The 14,014-nt window shown below is 61.0% G+C and overlaps 1 protein-coding gene across 1 annotated transcript in view; it reads left to right on the top strand.

Moving 5' to 3' along the window:
- The window catches only part of PHACTR3 (phosphatase and actin regulator 3), a 228,438-nt gene that overhangs the window by 205,552 nt on the left and 8,872 nt on the right, over nucleotides 1-14,014 (top strand). Inside the window, exon 9 of the mRNA XM_034640064.1 lies at nucleotides 9,690-9,731. Coding sequence (XP_034495955.1) covers nucleotides 9,690-9,731 — 42 coding nt within the window. The remainder of the gene's footprint in view (nucleotides 1-9,689; nucleotides 9,732-14,014) is intronic.

Here is a 14,014-nt window from a genome sequence, read left to right as displayed (position 1 = left end):
GATTGGTGGGCAGACAAAGAGATGGACAGAAGGACGGACGGTTGTGTAGTTAGGTGGGCGGGTGGATGGCCGGATGGTTGAATGGATAGACATCAAGGTGGACCTGGCGTAGTGAGTAGGGTGCAATTCAGTAAGAATTCTCTTCCACGAAGTGAATACTCATTGAATGAATGACATCCATTACAGAATGGGGTCTTCCGATAGCTTCGTTGTGACTCTGTTCACCAGTCTGGTGTGTAACCGACACAGTCAGAAGCATATCCGTGAGTCACACGCATCTTCAGATCCACAGTGGGCATTCCTAGTGTCGGAGTGTGGTTCTGTTCCGGGGTGCGCCCTGGCCAGGGACTATATGCGTCTCCTGCTTGCCCGCTCTCAGGCCAGCTGACCGGACCGGCCTCACCCTGGCTGCAGGGCCTCAGGCCCTGGGGTGGGAATCTCCCACAGTCCCCCACACCATCACTGGAAGGCTGGTGGACAACAGGGCTGCTCCAAAGTCTTCCTGAGGATTTCCAGGAGGGAGAGGGGAGAAGGTTTCCTGCAGTGACAAAGGCTCACCTGTAGCTCTCCGGAGGGGGAGTCAGACTGTGTCCACAGCCCACTTCACAGAGTAGAAGTCCCAGCCCAGGTGCTCCATAGGGGTGTGGGCCGGCAGGACCTGCAGCAGGTGGGGAGTACGTGTCCTCGCTGAAGGGCGCAGCTGGCATCCAGCAAGCGTGGAGTCACCTCCGGAGTGCAGGACCAGGGTGGTGGGAGCTTTCAAGAGAAACTGAAAATGTCTGTTTTTATGCGAAATTTCCTGCAGTTAAATGTTGGGAGCCTACTCACATTTTTAAAAAAGGAATGTGTGGACCCCATAAAACACATTTGTGGGCCATATGTGGCCTGGGGCCAGCTCTTTGCACCTGTGATATGAAATCCCTTGTGTGCTTGTGTTCTGAGAAGCTCATTCTCACTTGTACAGAACGTAGGGGATTTTTGACTGTGGAGTTGTAGAGAAAGAATGCACTGGGGTCGAATCTGGCTGTCAGCAGCAGAAGTGTCAAGGCCCGGAGTGTACTCGCCAATGCCCCGTGCAATGGCCGGGGAATCTTCCTCTCCCTCTGGCGGGGGTGCAGCCACGCTCTGAGAGCTGGGGTACGACCCTCGGCTCACCCCGATCGTGGACGGCATCTCCGTGTGGCTGAAGGCCTGGGCTCTGGTCAGAAGGCCTCGGCAGCCATCTGGGCCCTGGTTTCCAGCTGCGTGACCGCACGCGGCCACCTCCCTGGCCTGCATCTCCCTTTCCTCCTCTGTAGAATGGGGCTGCTTCCAGAAGAGTCTGTCCCTCAGGGCTGTAGAATGGAGGCCATATGACGGACACCGGAGACGCCTAGAGCTGCCTGGCAGGGAGGAAGCACCCGGGGAGAAATAAGGATCCCACAGGGACAGGGAGTTTGTCTTTTGGTCTTAACGGCTTATTGAGCTATGATTTCTGTACCGATCAGTTCACCCTTTCGAAGTGTGCCGTTCAGTGCGTTCTGTGTGTTTGTACCATTGTGTGCCCCCACCACCCATTCTAGAATGTTTCCGTGCCCGCCAGAAGCAGCCCTTCCCCGTTGCCAACCCCTGGGCCAGTCTGGGGGCCCCGAGGGCACACACGGGCTTGCGTTATTGTCACAAGGATCGGGGGCGACGGTCCCGCGCATCGGCAAGCGTTACGTCTCCATCTTCTCTACCTTCATCCGTACCAGACCTTGAGCACCTTCCTCGGGATCTTCGTCACCCCCTTACCCGTCCTCATTCCGTCTCCGCCCTCATCATGGTCGCCTTCGGCAGGGTTGCTAACGCGCCCGGTCTCACGCAGAGGAAGCGCCAAGGGAACAGTGGCCTCAGCTGCTTGACGTCCACAGGCTCCATCCACCTCCAGGGGCCTGAAGCCACACCTGCGGCCAGGTCAGGGGCCTCCCCTGGAGCCCCGTGTGCAGAGACAGGGGGAGGGGGGACGGGCATCGCAGACCCTGCACGTCCTGCTCAGGATGCCGCCGCGGCCCCGTGTCCCGGGCTGGACGCTGCTCTCCACCTGTTTGCCCCTCTCCACTGGGACGTGGAGGGCAGGCAGCTCTCTTCGACCGTCTTTAGATGCTGAGATCCTGGGAACAAAGACTCTGCTTAGCCGTTTCTGTGCCTTGCTTCCATTTTCAGGGAAGCAGATTTACCTGACATGCTTCCCAGCCCTCTCGGGGGTCTCGGGCCTGTCCTTGGGGCTTTGCTTCTCTTTCTGTTTAGAAAGCTCAAGATACTGGGAGGTCAGGTCTACTGTATCCTGCCAAACCCTCTTGGCTGTCAGCCTGGCAGTACCTGCCTGAGCCACCGCGGTGCTGAGGGGCCAGCCGCCAATGTCACGCAGCCTCCAAAGGCAGGCGGCACGCCCCATTTTTATGAGGGCGCTCACAAGGACTGATTGCAGAAATGCAAAAGGAACGCTAGAGGCAGGCGCCGAGGAATGTTGTAGGGAGCGTAAGACGTGACCTCTGGCCCGGAAGGAGGGTGCTCGGCGGTCCCGCAAGGCCTGGGCGCAGGCCAGTGGGGTCCGGTGGGAGCGGTGTCTGGAACGTGTGGGTCTTGCACATTCTGCTTTGAGACGGAGGCAGCGAAGCAACAGGAAACAGCGCTTCCAAGTCAGGAGAAGCTTGACAAATCTAATCCTCTAAGAACAAAAATACAAATCTTGGTCTTTGGGTGGAGCTCATGGTTTGCAGGGAGCACGGGGGTGTGGGGCTCAGGCTCCCTTGTCTGGGTCAGTGTGCGGGGAGCCCGTGGCCTTGAGTCGGCCCAGGGTCAGCTGCTCTTGGTTTTCCCTGGTTGCTGGGGAATCTGTCAGGGAAAGTACGGCATGTTTTGTAAGAAAATGCAAAATGACATCAACTCCCTTCAGTATCAGTGAAACATGAATCCCAAACTGGGGGAGCAGGTGGTCTGGGGGTTTACAGGTCCCCTGGCTGGGGCTTGCAGACTGAGCATGGGCACATCACGCTACCTGTCTGGGCCTGGGGAGTGGGTCCGTACTTCCCGCCTGCTCGGCCCTTGCAGGGACTGAATACACCCGGCCCTGCTTTACCTGCACTCAGGGCTTAGCCTATGTGACTAGAGGCTGTAGTTGTAACAATGCCACGGTAGTGTGGAACATTGATTAAACTTGTGTTACGTGTTGTGGACTCTGCTTGGCCTGCATTTGCTGAGCCCAAGATGTAAGTACTATATTGATTGTATGTTAAGCTAAGGGAATGGTGGCTCAGACAAGTTAGGTGGGCATTCAAAGCCACACAAGTAGGATGCCACTGAGCTGAGATCTGACCCAGGTAGGCTGGCTCTCAACACGGGGCCTGGAGCCACTCTGCTCCGTGGAATAGTTGCAGACCATTGGGTCTCTCGTGGCTGTTCAACAGTCACTGAGAGCCCAGGTTCCTTCTGTCTTCCTGCTCAGTTATACTCATACTGGCATTTATCCTCCATGGTCTAAAATAGCTGCGGGAGCACCGAACATCACGTTTAAGTCCCAAAGGTACACACATCCCAGCTGAATTGGCTCTTCCCCAAAGCTCTGCAGCATATCTGTGGTCAGAACCCCTCCACGTGGCCATGTTTAGCTGGGAAAAAGGCTGCCCTGAGCAGAATCCGCTTTCCGGTGCTGCATAGGAAGGGGACGAGAGATCGGGCAGGAAACTAGCAGTCTGTGCTACTGTGGGTGCTTGGGTTGATTTTGTTGTGTAGGTAGAATGAAGAGAGAGGGGAAGGAAGGAGCAGACAGATGGCCGAGGGGGTGGGAACACTCCGTCTTCGGTAGAGCAGCTTCGACGGCAGGCTGGCCCGCGGAGTGTCCGTGGAGCCCCGTGGGCTCGGGAGTGCCTCACGTACGTCCAGCGCCGGGCGGGGGCAGGAAGCTGGGGTGGTGTGGACGGATACTGCCATCCCTCCCTCAGTGATCACCCTTCTCACGACCTCTCAGTTCAAGGACACAGTTCGCGAGCAGCCTCCGTGGGCCGCCCTCTGCTCTGAGCTCTGGGGACTGGGGAAGGATGGAGGCACTTCGGGACAAGGGACAGGGTGGGGGGGTCAGCTCCGCGAGTGTGAGAGGTGCAGGGACACACAGCGCGGCGTGGTGGGACATGGGAAGTGCTCCCAGCATGCCAGGTACGGGGTGCTGCTGCCCGGGTCCTGTGCCCCCGACCCCCCGCCCTGGCTTCCCCTCTCCGGGCCGTGAGGGCCGGCGGCTCCTTGGTGCTCCGATGGGGTGGCACATCCTGTGGAAATCCTCTGCGGTGAAGGAGGGTTTCGAGCGGAGCCTTGGTTTCCGTCTGCCCCGGTGTCGTGTCGTCCAGTTTGGGCGGGTGTCTACGGCCCCTGCCCTGCGCCATCCCTGCCTGTGGCCCCCAGGCCCACGAGAGAGGCGGGACAGAGCGAGATGCCGAGGGCGCGGCAGAACGCCGGTTATCAAGGCAGAAATTACACACATGACCTGTTCTTGCCCTGAATGCTCTCCTTTAGCCCAAGTCACGCGGGCGAGAATCGGGAACGTTCTGCTGAGGGAGGACTACATGGGAGTTCTTCCTGACGCAAAGCTGGGATGAGTCTTGTACGGTCCCCAGCGTCGGTTTCTTGGAAGAGGAGCGAGCATGGAGAGGCGCTTGGAAGGATCGAAGCACAGAATCCTCCCAGAGTTTTCGATTCCCTCCCATCTTTCTCGCTCCCGCTCCCACACGAGCCAACACCACTATTTTTAGCATCTTTACTTTCCTGACTCCAAGCCTTCAACCCTGTTCTCACAGAAACGTTTTCCTTTTATACCCGTATTAAGTCATTTAATCAATGTGCATAAAATTTAATTAACCTAATCACAAAAATAAGTACACCTGGTACACTAGGTTTGGGAACAAAGGGAGCAGTCCCTGATGCACACAGAGCTCACTGTTGAGAACAGACGGTGGTGGTGGGGGGGGCTGAGCATGGTCACCGTGTTCTGGCCTTCCAGGGTTGAGAGCGTTGGCGCATCTGGGGTCGGTCACTGGGGATCCTGGAGAGAGCTTCTCCCATAGTATTGTCATCCTCACAGACAAGGACCTGGTGTTGGTCGGGCACCAGGGAAACGGACCCAGTAGGAGACAAATAAGGGATTTATTGCAAGGCGTGGGTGAGGGTGACTGGGGGGCTGGCTAGGCAGGTCTGGGATCTGTGACACGGGCTGTCGGGAAGGGCTGGAACTCTCGGGCACGGCCGAGGCCATTGTCCACAGGCGGAATTCCTTCTTTATCAAAAGCCTGAGCTCAGCTCTTAAAGCCTTTCAGCTGATTGGACCAGGCCCACCCAGAGCATCCAGGACAGTCCCCCTCCCGTAAAGTCATCTGATTGTGGACTGTAATCGCATCTACAAGATACCTCCGCTGTGGCACCTGGGTGAGGGCTTGCATGAGCACCTGGGGACTGTCGTCTTGCCAGGTGGACACCTCTGTCACAGAGCAAAAGGCAGTGACTTCGTGAGCAGGTTGGAGATCCCACAGCTGATTGTGGAGAAGTTAGAATCCCCGCCGAGGCCGGGTCCAGAGCCCAGATTCTTCACCACAACACGATTTTGTATTTTCTGTCTTCGCTTTTCTGCCCGTTCTTCCCAGAGTCCAGCTGGGTGAGCCTTCCGATGAAGGCCAGTGTAGACGCACCCTACCCTTTTCCCCGTCTGCACAGAACTCTGTTGCCGGCCGACTGCTTTCTTTGTCCAGGCCCTCCCTAAATGGGCATGAAGCCTCTGCCCTGCATTTTGCTGTAACCCATCGGTGCCCATAAGATGCTTCAGAAACTGCCCACCTAGAACTGGAACAGTTGGGCCAAAGGATACAGGCATTTATAATCTTGGTAGATGGTGCTGATGGTCCCACCAACAGGGTGAAGGCCTCTTGGTCCACACTCTGGCCAACTCTCAGTTTCCCGCCGTTTGGCCCTCCGCCTTTCTGCACGAGTCACAGTGACCTCTGGCCGCGGTTGTGACTTCAGGGGGATCTGGGGGGATGGTGGCTTTGGGCTCCGCATGGTCACTGCAGCTGCTGTCCAGCGCCCCCAGGAGACTTAGCGTGTCCCAGGACCCCCGGCTGAGCGGCCGGCCCTGCGGGAGGCGCTGGGCATGTGGCCGTGGCCATGGGAAGTCAGGGGGAGGAAAGGGGCCGCCCCCTGGGAGTCTTGGGTCCCCACCATCCTCCCGGGTGTGCGTGCACCCTGCCTCTGTCTCCGAAGCGGTGGGCCGCAGGTGGGGGTGTGGGTCAAAGCCAGGCCTCGGGCTCCTGTCCCCTGGCACAGCCCTGCTACCTTGCCTTCCTCCCATCTTTTCTTCCCCTGCCCCCTCCAGCCATGGCCTCAGCCTAGGTCTGGGCGCAGACCCCACAGCACAGGGCAGGTCTGACGTGGGGTGACTGCGAGGACCCAGGGGGCTCAGGTTGGGGGGAGCTGCTGTCCCCAAGGTGGCAGGCACCACCCCCTCAGAGCCTGCAGCCCATCCCTGCTCTTTCTGCGGCCCGGTCTTCGGGTCACCCCTTCAAGTGGCCTCTCCTGCCCCGACCCTCTGTCTCAGGCTGGCCCACAAGCCCTTGTGGGTCTGCTGCCCCGAAAGCACCCCGTGGGAGCTCCCCAACGCCGGCGTGAGCACAGGCCGTGTGTGGCAGGAGGAATCCCCGCAGAATGAGTGCGGAGACGCCACCCCGCCGGGGAATCCGTCCCAGGCAGGGATGCCAGCGGGCCGAGGCGGCTCCAGGCTGGTGGAGCGGCAGCGATCGGATCGGCGTGCCCGGGAAGGGGCTCCCAGAATAGCCCGGTGGCCCGTGGGTGTGCGCTGTCTGCTCGGCAACGGCAGCTTCTCTCTCCAAAAGGGCGCTCTGCCGCCTTGGAAGGAATCGGTTCTCAGTTCTTGCTTGACACCAAGGTGATGTCGGTCACGTTTGAACCTCAGCCACGGACAAAGCAGGGGTTTGGGGCTCGGGTACGAAGTGGGTCAGGCTGGCGGCCGGGCCAAGCGTGAGGCCGGGACATGCTCCTTCTGACCCACGTCCCCCCCGAGCCGGGCCTGTTGTCCCTTTGCTGCTCCGAATTCCCTGCAGCCTGAGTGCCGTGCGGGGACAGTTCGGGACCTGCCACGGCCCTGGGTCCACCGTGTGCCGGGCCCTGGGCTCCGGGCTTCTGGGTCGGTTCACCTAATTAGCGGCAACTCCGAGAGGTGGGTGCGGTCGGCCTCCCGTTTTCAGGGGAGAAGAGTGCAGCTCAGAAGGGACGGGGGCTGCCTGCGTCCCCGAGCTGGAGGGTGGGGGGCCAGGCCTGAAGGTCTGGAGTGACCCGGGCCGGGAGGCACACCCATCCCCTTGACAGCAGCTGCTGCACCCAAGAGAGCTTCTCTAGGCGACTGAATCGAGTCGGAGGTACTGTGGGGGCTTGAGCCTCGGGAAGGAAGCGGGGTGCTGAGGGAAGCCCTGGGAAGGCATAGCAGGTGTGGCCGGCGGGAGCCCAAGGCCACACGGGGCGTGCGGAGCCAGGGCACGCGGGGGCGAGCTGGACGGGCCGGCAACGCAGCAGCAAGCGGGTGTGCGGCTGGTCCCCAGACGCCGGGACGGGGCACATGAGGAGGGGGGCCGGGGTCACATTACGAGGCGTGCGGGGCTGGGCGCGGAGTCCCAGCGGGGCCCTTTCCCAGGTGCCCCGCGCTCTGCAGAAGAAGGAGCCGTTTCCCTCAGGGGATCGAGGAGGTGTAAGGCGGGAAGTTCAGCCGCAGACCCTGGTTCCAGAGACTTCTCTGGGGTTTCGTGAACTGTTTTATGAGGACCTTGGTTTGGGGGTTCTGTGGTTTTTCTGGCACGGGGTGCTCACCAGTAGGTGATAGGGTCTGAGACAGGAGGGGCTGGGGGAGTCCCGTGGGTGAGAGCAGGGCCGCAGGGACAGGCAGGGCTGTGTGAGCCAGAGGGCTGCGCCGAGCCTCGGTGTCTGCGGACCAGATGGCCTGTCCCACGGAGCGGCTGCCGGTCAAAGAAGACGTACAGTAAGTGCAGTGAAGGTGGCCCTTCTTATGAGGGGTCAGGGTGGCCAACCCAGACAGCACTCATGGTTCACAGCGCTCTCTGCCCCAGCCGGTCCCAGTCGCCACGGCTACCACGGTGCTGGGGCCCCATTCCCACGTGGGAACTCAGGCCGCACGGAGCAGGCCTTCCTGACAGCCCCTCGCCTCCCAGGAGCCTCCAATCCCATGTGGAAGAAAGGCCGTGTTGTCAGCCACGGAGCATGCTGCCACTTGCCCCCAGCATGCGACCGGAAGGTGCCCCTCGCTTTATGGCCAGCTGGCTGGGTCCTGGGGCACGTTCTGCAGTGTGACCCCGGCCCCCCGTGGTGGGCAGCGTCCTTCCCGTGGGGCTGAGGAGCTGGTGACATAAGCGGGCGGGCCTGGGACAGGCTGAGGCCTGTTTATTGTGTGACCATTTTGTTGTTTAAGGTCGGTGGGTCATGACGCCATCTGAGGGGTTTTTTCTGAGAAGACCGCACCCCTGACCCAGTCCTCCTGCCACCCCTGGTTCCTTCTGGTACCTGAGTCTTTCCGCTGAGGGGTGGAGTCCCCCGGTTCTCCTCTCCTTCCCGTGGGGCCAGGAGCTGCCAGCACTCCCTCAGTTGAGAGGGTCCCCCCAGAGAGCGCCTGCGAGAAACCAGTGTCATGCAGCAGACACAGCTGTGGGAAGTGGCCGTGTGTCGGGAGACTGGCGTGGACAGAGTTCTGTCTGGGGGCATTGCTCCTGGCAGACTAGATGACCTCCCGCTCCCCCCCCCCCCACTGCTCGGCAGGCCACCCAGTCACTCCTGGCCTCGGCTTAGGTCTGGAGCTGCTGTCCAGGCCTCCGAGCCACAACGCCACCCACCCCCAAGTGTGTCTGGGAGGCAGGAGGGGCTCATCGGGACAGGCAGGGGGTGGTGGTCCCCAGGGCCCAGCTCACTCCAGATCTTGGTCCTGAGGCAGGTGACCAGAGAGCCCAGATGATCTGGGCTGATGCCCTGGGGAGCCGTGGGGACTGCCAGCCACCAGGGTGCCCACTTTGTCCCACTGTGCGTGGGGGATGGGGCTGTGTACCCAAGTAGCCAATTCTTCTGTATATTCCAGGAAAGCCAGGAAATATATTTGAAAGCAAAACTCCCAGTCAATTAACGTCCCTTCATGTTCTTGTTTCTTAAAAGTATTATGTGAGCCAAAAATGCACCTACCTGCCTGTATTTGGACTATGGAGCATTGATGGGTCTGGCAGCCAGGCAGCCCCCTGACCCCGATGGTGAGGGGCAGAGGGGCACCTACACCTTTGGTCCACCTGGCCATGCAGGGCTCTCCAGGCCTGGCCCCATGCTGGAAAAGGCTCTGGGCTGGTCCAGGCTGCAGGCGGGCGGGGGCAGGGGGGGGCGTGTCAGACCTGGCCCGCATGGCATGGTGCCCTGGGGACATGGCCAAGGTCACAGCCAGTCGTGGACTGAGCTGTGCCTCCCAAGGTCAGATGGTGCTGTGGTGACACCCCAAACCTCATTGGCCTCACTCAGCACAGGCCTGTTTCTCCCATGAAGAGTCCATCTTGGGCAGGGTGAGCTTCCAGGGCAGCTGGCCTCACGCGGAGGCCGGCCTGGGCCACTCAGGTTGGAGGCCGTGCCATCAGGCGTGCGGCCCAGGGGCCTGCGGTGGAGCAGAGCCCACGGAAGTTCCCGTGCCTCTTCTAGGGCTCGGTCCAGACGCAGCATATCTCCTGCTCCCAGCCACTGCTCTGACCTGGCCGCACAGCACTGCCTAGCCGCAGGGGGCTGGGAAGTGCAGGGAGCCCCTGCCCCTGGTGAGCCCGGAGGTCCCTGCACAGCAGGCCCAGGTCAGCTGCTGGAGCCCACGCTCACTGGGCCGCGGGACAGGGTGGGCCCTGTGTGGTCCTGCAGCAGGGTCATATCCTTGAGGGCGGCGGGTGGTTCCGCCTCAAGTCACCACCCTCGCCTGTGCTGGTGTGAGTCTGGCACCAAGGGTCTGATGGAGGAGGGGGTGAGGGTCTGATGGGGGGAGGGAGTCTGAGGGAGTCTGATGGAGGAAGGCATGAATGAGTGTCTGATGGAGGAGTGTTTCCTGGGGCTCCTGGCCGGCACAGGGGCTGCCAGCAGGTTAGAGACCGCAGCTCCGTCAGTGGAGGCTGCAGGAGAGCTGGCCTCAGCACACAGGGGAGCACTGTAGACGCCAGTCACAGCAGTGCCCCGTTTGTGTGCCAGCTCCTTGACTTTAGTGTCCTCACCCCTCAGTACCCCATGGGGTCACTGGGGCAGGTGACAGCCGGGGACCAGAGGCTCAGGTCGGGGAGGCATTAGCAGGTGGCGGAGCTGAGGCTTGACTTCAGCCCCTGTGTGTGCGGTGGCCCTTGGTGCTGGTGTGGGTGGAACGGAAACAGGACCATCTTGTGCAGAGCTGGAGCCTCATGGATGATGTGACTGTACCCCTTATTCTTGTGTGGCCCACGCAGGCGTCCTAGTCGGCTAGCTGCCCACGGCCACGGCCCCTCATGGCCACATACCCTCCATCCTCTGTCATTTCCTGTGTTCGAAGCACAGGGTCAGGTGTGGAGAGAGAAGAGAGCCCCACGGGACCAGGAGCACGAGCTGATGACTAGGCGCTCCTGGGGATGCACACCCACGTGTGCATATGCTGTCCCGTGGGGTCCCACACCCTTCCCCTTGCCGTTGCTCCCTGCCTGAGTCCCGGAGGTCTGTCGGAGGGCTGTCGGCACGCTCCGGCCCCAGGCCAGTGATGGCTTCCCCACCTCTCCTGTGTGCACAGGCGGGGACCAGGCTGGGAGGCAGGTGGGGGCCTCTCTCTACCCCGGCCCTCCTTTTCCTGCCGCCGCTCCCCCCCACCCGGCGGCGCTGCGATTAGCTGCCACACTCCAGCTCTCTGCATGGGAAGAGTCAGAAATAGAACGTGTCTTCCCCAGTGGCACCCGCTCCTCACTGGCTGGGCGCCTTTCTGAGTCAGGGGAGGGAGGAGCCTCCAGGAGGAGCTGGGGAATCCTCCAGGCTGGGGCGCACCCATGCCCTCCCTGAGGCCCCGGCCCCCAGCCCCACAGCCCAGCCACCCTGGGGCCGTGTCTGCAGGTCCTCTGAGAGCCTCCTGCCACCGAAGCTCCGAAGTGAAGATGCTCCCTGCCCGGGGGCCCCCTGGAACACGCTGCGTTGGGAGGGGGTCTCTGTGCTCTTGTTGGCCACCTGGTCTCACAGTGTGTGCTCACCTGCACCCGGCCCCCCGGGGTCTACCTGGGCGGAAAGACCTGATCATGTCTGCCTCTCTGAGCCTTCACGGTCTCCTCCGTCATGTACCTCTGACAGTAAGTGGGGTGGTTGTCACTCCTGCTTCTGGAAGCCTCACCCCACACAGCGAGCTGAGCTGAGTTTTAGGCAACAAAGGGACGGAATGCTGTGGTTTATGTATTTAGTCTAATGGGTAATAATTCAGAGTTTGCAGTGTTCTTAGTCCAGAGCCAGTACCTTCCCCGTGTCGTGAACATTTCACAGGGCGCTCGGCCACTCGTAGGTCTGGAGCACCCATCCTTCCTGTCTGGCGGGAGTCCTGGCCCCCAGGGAAGGCCTGTGTCTCCTTCTGATGGGTTCTGCCCTGTCCTTTCTTGGACAGCAGCCTGGAGGAGTCCAGAGAGGGCTTCCCAACGCAAATCCGATCTTGGCATCCCCTCAACCCCGGCCCACCCTTGCCTGCTTCAAACCACCGTATGCCTTCTTGGACTCCCGGAATGAACCCAGACTCCTCACGGCCGACGCCAGCTTGTGCTCCCACCTAGCTCTCCTGCGCCACAGGTGCTCACACGCCTCCATTCAGTCCGAAGAGCACCTGCAGAATTTCTCTTGATCTCAGGACCTTCGCACTGGCTCTTCCCGCCCCTCCTCACTTAGCAGTCCCCACTGATCCGTCGGATCTCAACCCAAGGGGCATCTTCCAGGGAGCTGGCCCTGTCCGGGTCAGCCCACCTGCCTCAGGCTTCGTCCTAGTGCTGTGTGGGAACAGGGTGAGCGTCTGTACCCCAAGAGAGCCTGCAGGCCCTGGCACAGGACTGGGTGTCACTTCTCACCACCCTATCCCCAGGGCCCCGCGTATTACGCGCCCTCACAGAACATGTGATGAAGGAATGTCAAGTGAACCCAAGGCAGAAGTTCACAGTCTCGTAAGTGGCATCCTGGGTACTGGGTGGCCTTCCGGGTAGGGGTGAGTCTAGGCTGGACTCGCAGCACTGCCCTTGGGACCCCCTCCTCCCCTGTCCCGGGTGATTGGGATCCTCTGTCCTGGAAAGAACCACGTAGGGAGGGCTCGTGTCCTCTGCTCTAGCCCCGGGCTGCCTTTGCGGGGATGGTCAGGCAAGGGATGGTGCCTGCACTTTGCTCCTATCAGGGTCCCTACAGGGGCTGTGTCCACCCGGAGGACTGCCCATTCTGGCGGCCACCTGTGCTGTCAGCCCAGTGGCACCGGGAGGAGCCCTGCAGTGCGGGGCAGGACCTGGCCCACCTTCAGCATGCAGGCTTGGGCACAGATCTCGGGGGCGAGCTGTCCATGCTTCTTAGAGCCGCAGTAATTGGGTGACAGGCCTTTCCCGGCACTCCATCCGTGGCCAGCTGGCAGCTCCCAGGTTGGGTTTTCTTGAGACTTTTTTGAGAGATTACTATGTGCCAAGCTAGCATTCACAGACGCTCCGTGCATTACCTCATTCAGTTCTCACACTTCGGGGGGAAGTCTGTGATTGGTTCTCATTTGGGAGGAGAAGACAGGCCTCCAGCAAGAAGAGGCTCGGGGGCGGGGAGGCATTACCAGTGGGGATTTGGGATACTTTCCAGGTTTGAGGATATCTGTGGCCTCAGTCCTCAGGTGTCCCTGCAGGCGACCTGGCTAAGCAGCTGGCAGTCGCCAGTCACCAGGCTCTGCCCCCCCCCCATAGATTCTCCACAACTCTGCCGGAAGTTTCCTCTTCCATGAAGCCGGCTGTGATCACTCCTCCCCTCCATCCCCCGTCCCTAAGCCCCCTGTGTGAGTGTTTAGGGGACTGCAGCTGGAGAAGTGTGATCTTCCCGTGGCTGACCTCCTCTTTGTGCGGGTCTCAGAGGAAAGGCGTCTCCCCGAAACCCTCTCGCCGCCCCCCCCCCACCCATCCTGGTCACTCATTCATCACATGCCCTGTCCTGTTTCCTCTGTGGCATCACACTCTCTGGAATGGTTTTGTTCATTTTTTTAATGGTTCATCTGCCTTCCTCCTTAGCCTGTGAGCTTTGCAGGGCAGGGGAGGCCGGTTCAGCACCGTGTCCAGGGCGTGGAACTGCCTGGCACAGCACCACCGAGACTCCCTGATCCTTCACGGGGGGGGGGGGGGGGGGGGGGGGGGGGGGGAGTGAGCGAGTGGCACCGGGATCTTCCAGTGAGGCCTAGGGAGCCTCTGTCCGAGCCAAGTCTTGTGTGCCTCGCGGGGGGCAGGTCAGGAGCCTTGGCCCCTGGGTCCCAGCCAGGCCTCATGAGGGGTGGGCAGGCTCGGGTCCCACCAGCCCCCGCGACAAGATGTCAAAGCAGCCACCCCCAGAGCCCGCTGCACACAAAGCCTGCGACGGTGGTGTGCCCACCCGCGGAGCCCTGGGGACACCCTCGGCTTTGTGCTGGGACAGGCATTAGGAAGAGCAGACAGATATTTCTGGGGGCTGCATCCTCTTCGGGCCAAGTGCGGTGGCCCCCGATTCCGGGCCTTCGCGCGCTCAGCCCCGCCGTCTGGGGCGGTGGCTGGCTCGGACCCAAGGATGGCGGTGTCGGAGCAGCAGAAAGAATTGGCGCTTGGCGCTAATTTGGGCTCATCATGCCTTTCTCTCCTGACAGGCCTTTTCTGTATTTTATGTGTTTGTTTTTGGCTGGATCCTCCACTCCTTCAACGCGACACTGCTGGAAAGGCTCATCCTCTGCCCGGGAGGGCGC

Source organism: Ailuropoda melanoleuca, chromosome 13 (genome assembly GCF_002007445.2).
Source record: "Ailuropoda melanoleuca isolate Jingjing chromosome 13, ASM200744v2, whole genome shotgun sequence".
Classification (NCBI taxonomy): domain Eukaryota; kingdom Metazoa; phylum Chordata; class Mammalia; order Carnivora; family Ursidae; genus Ailuropoda; species Ailuropoda melanoleuca.
Note: the sequence above shows the minus strand (reverse complement) of the source record. Positions and strands in the feature narration are given on the sequence as shown.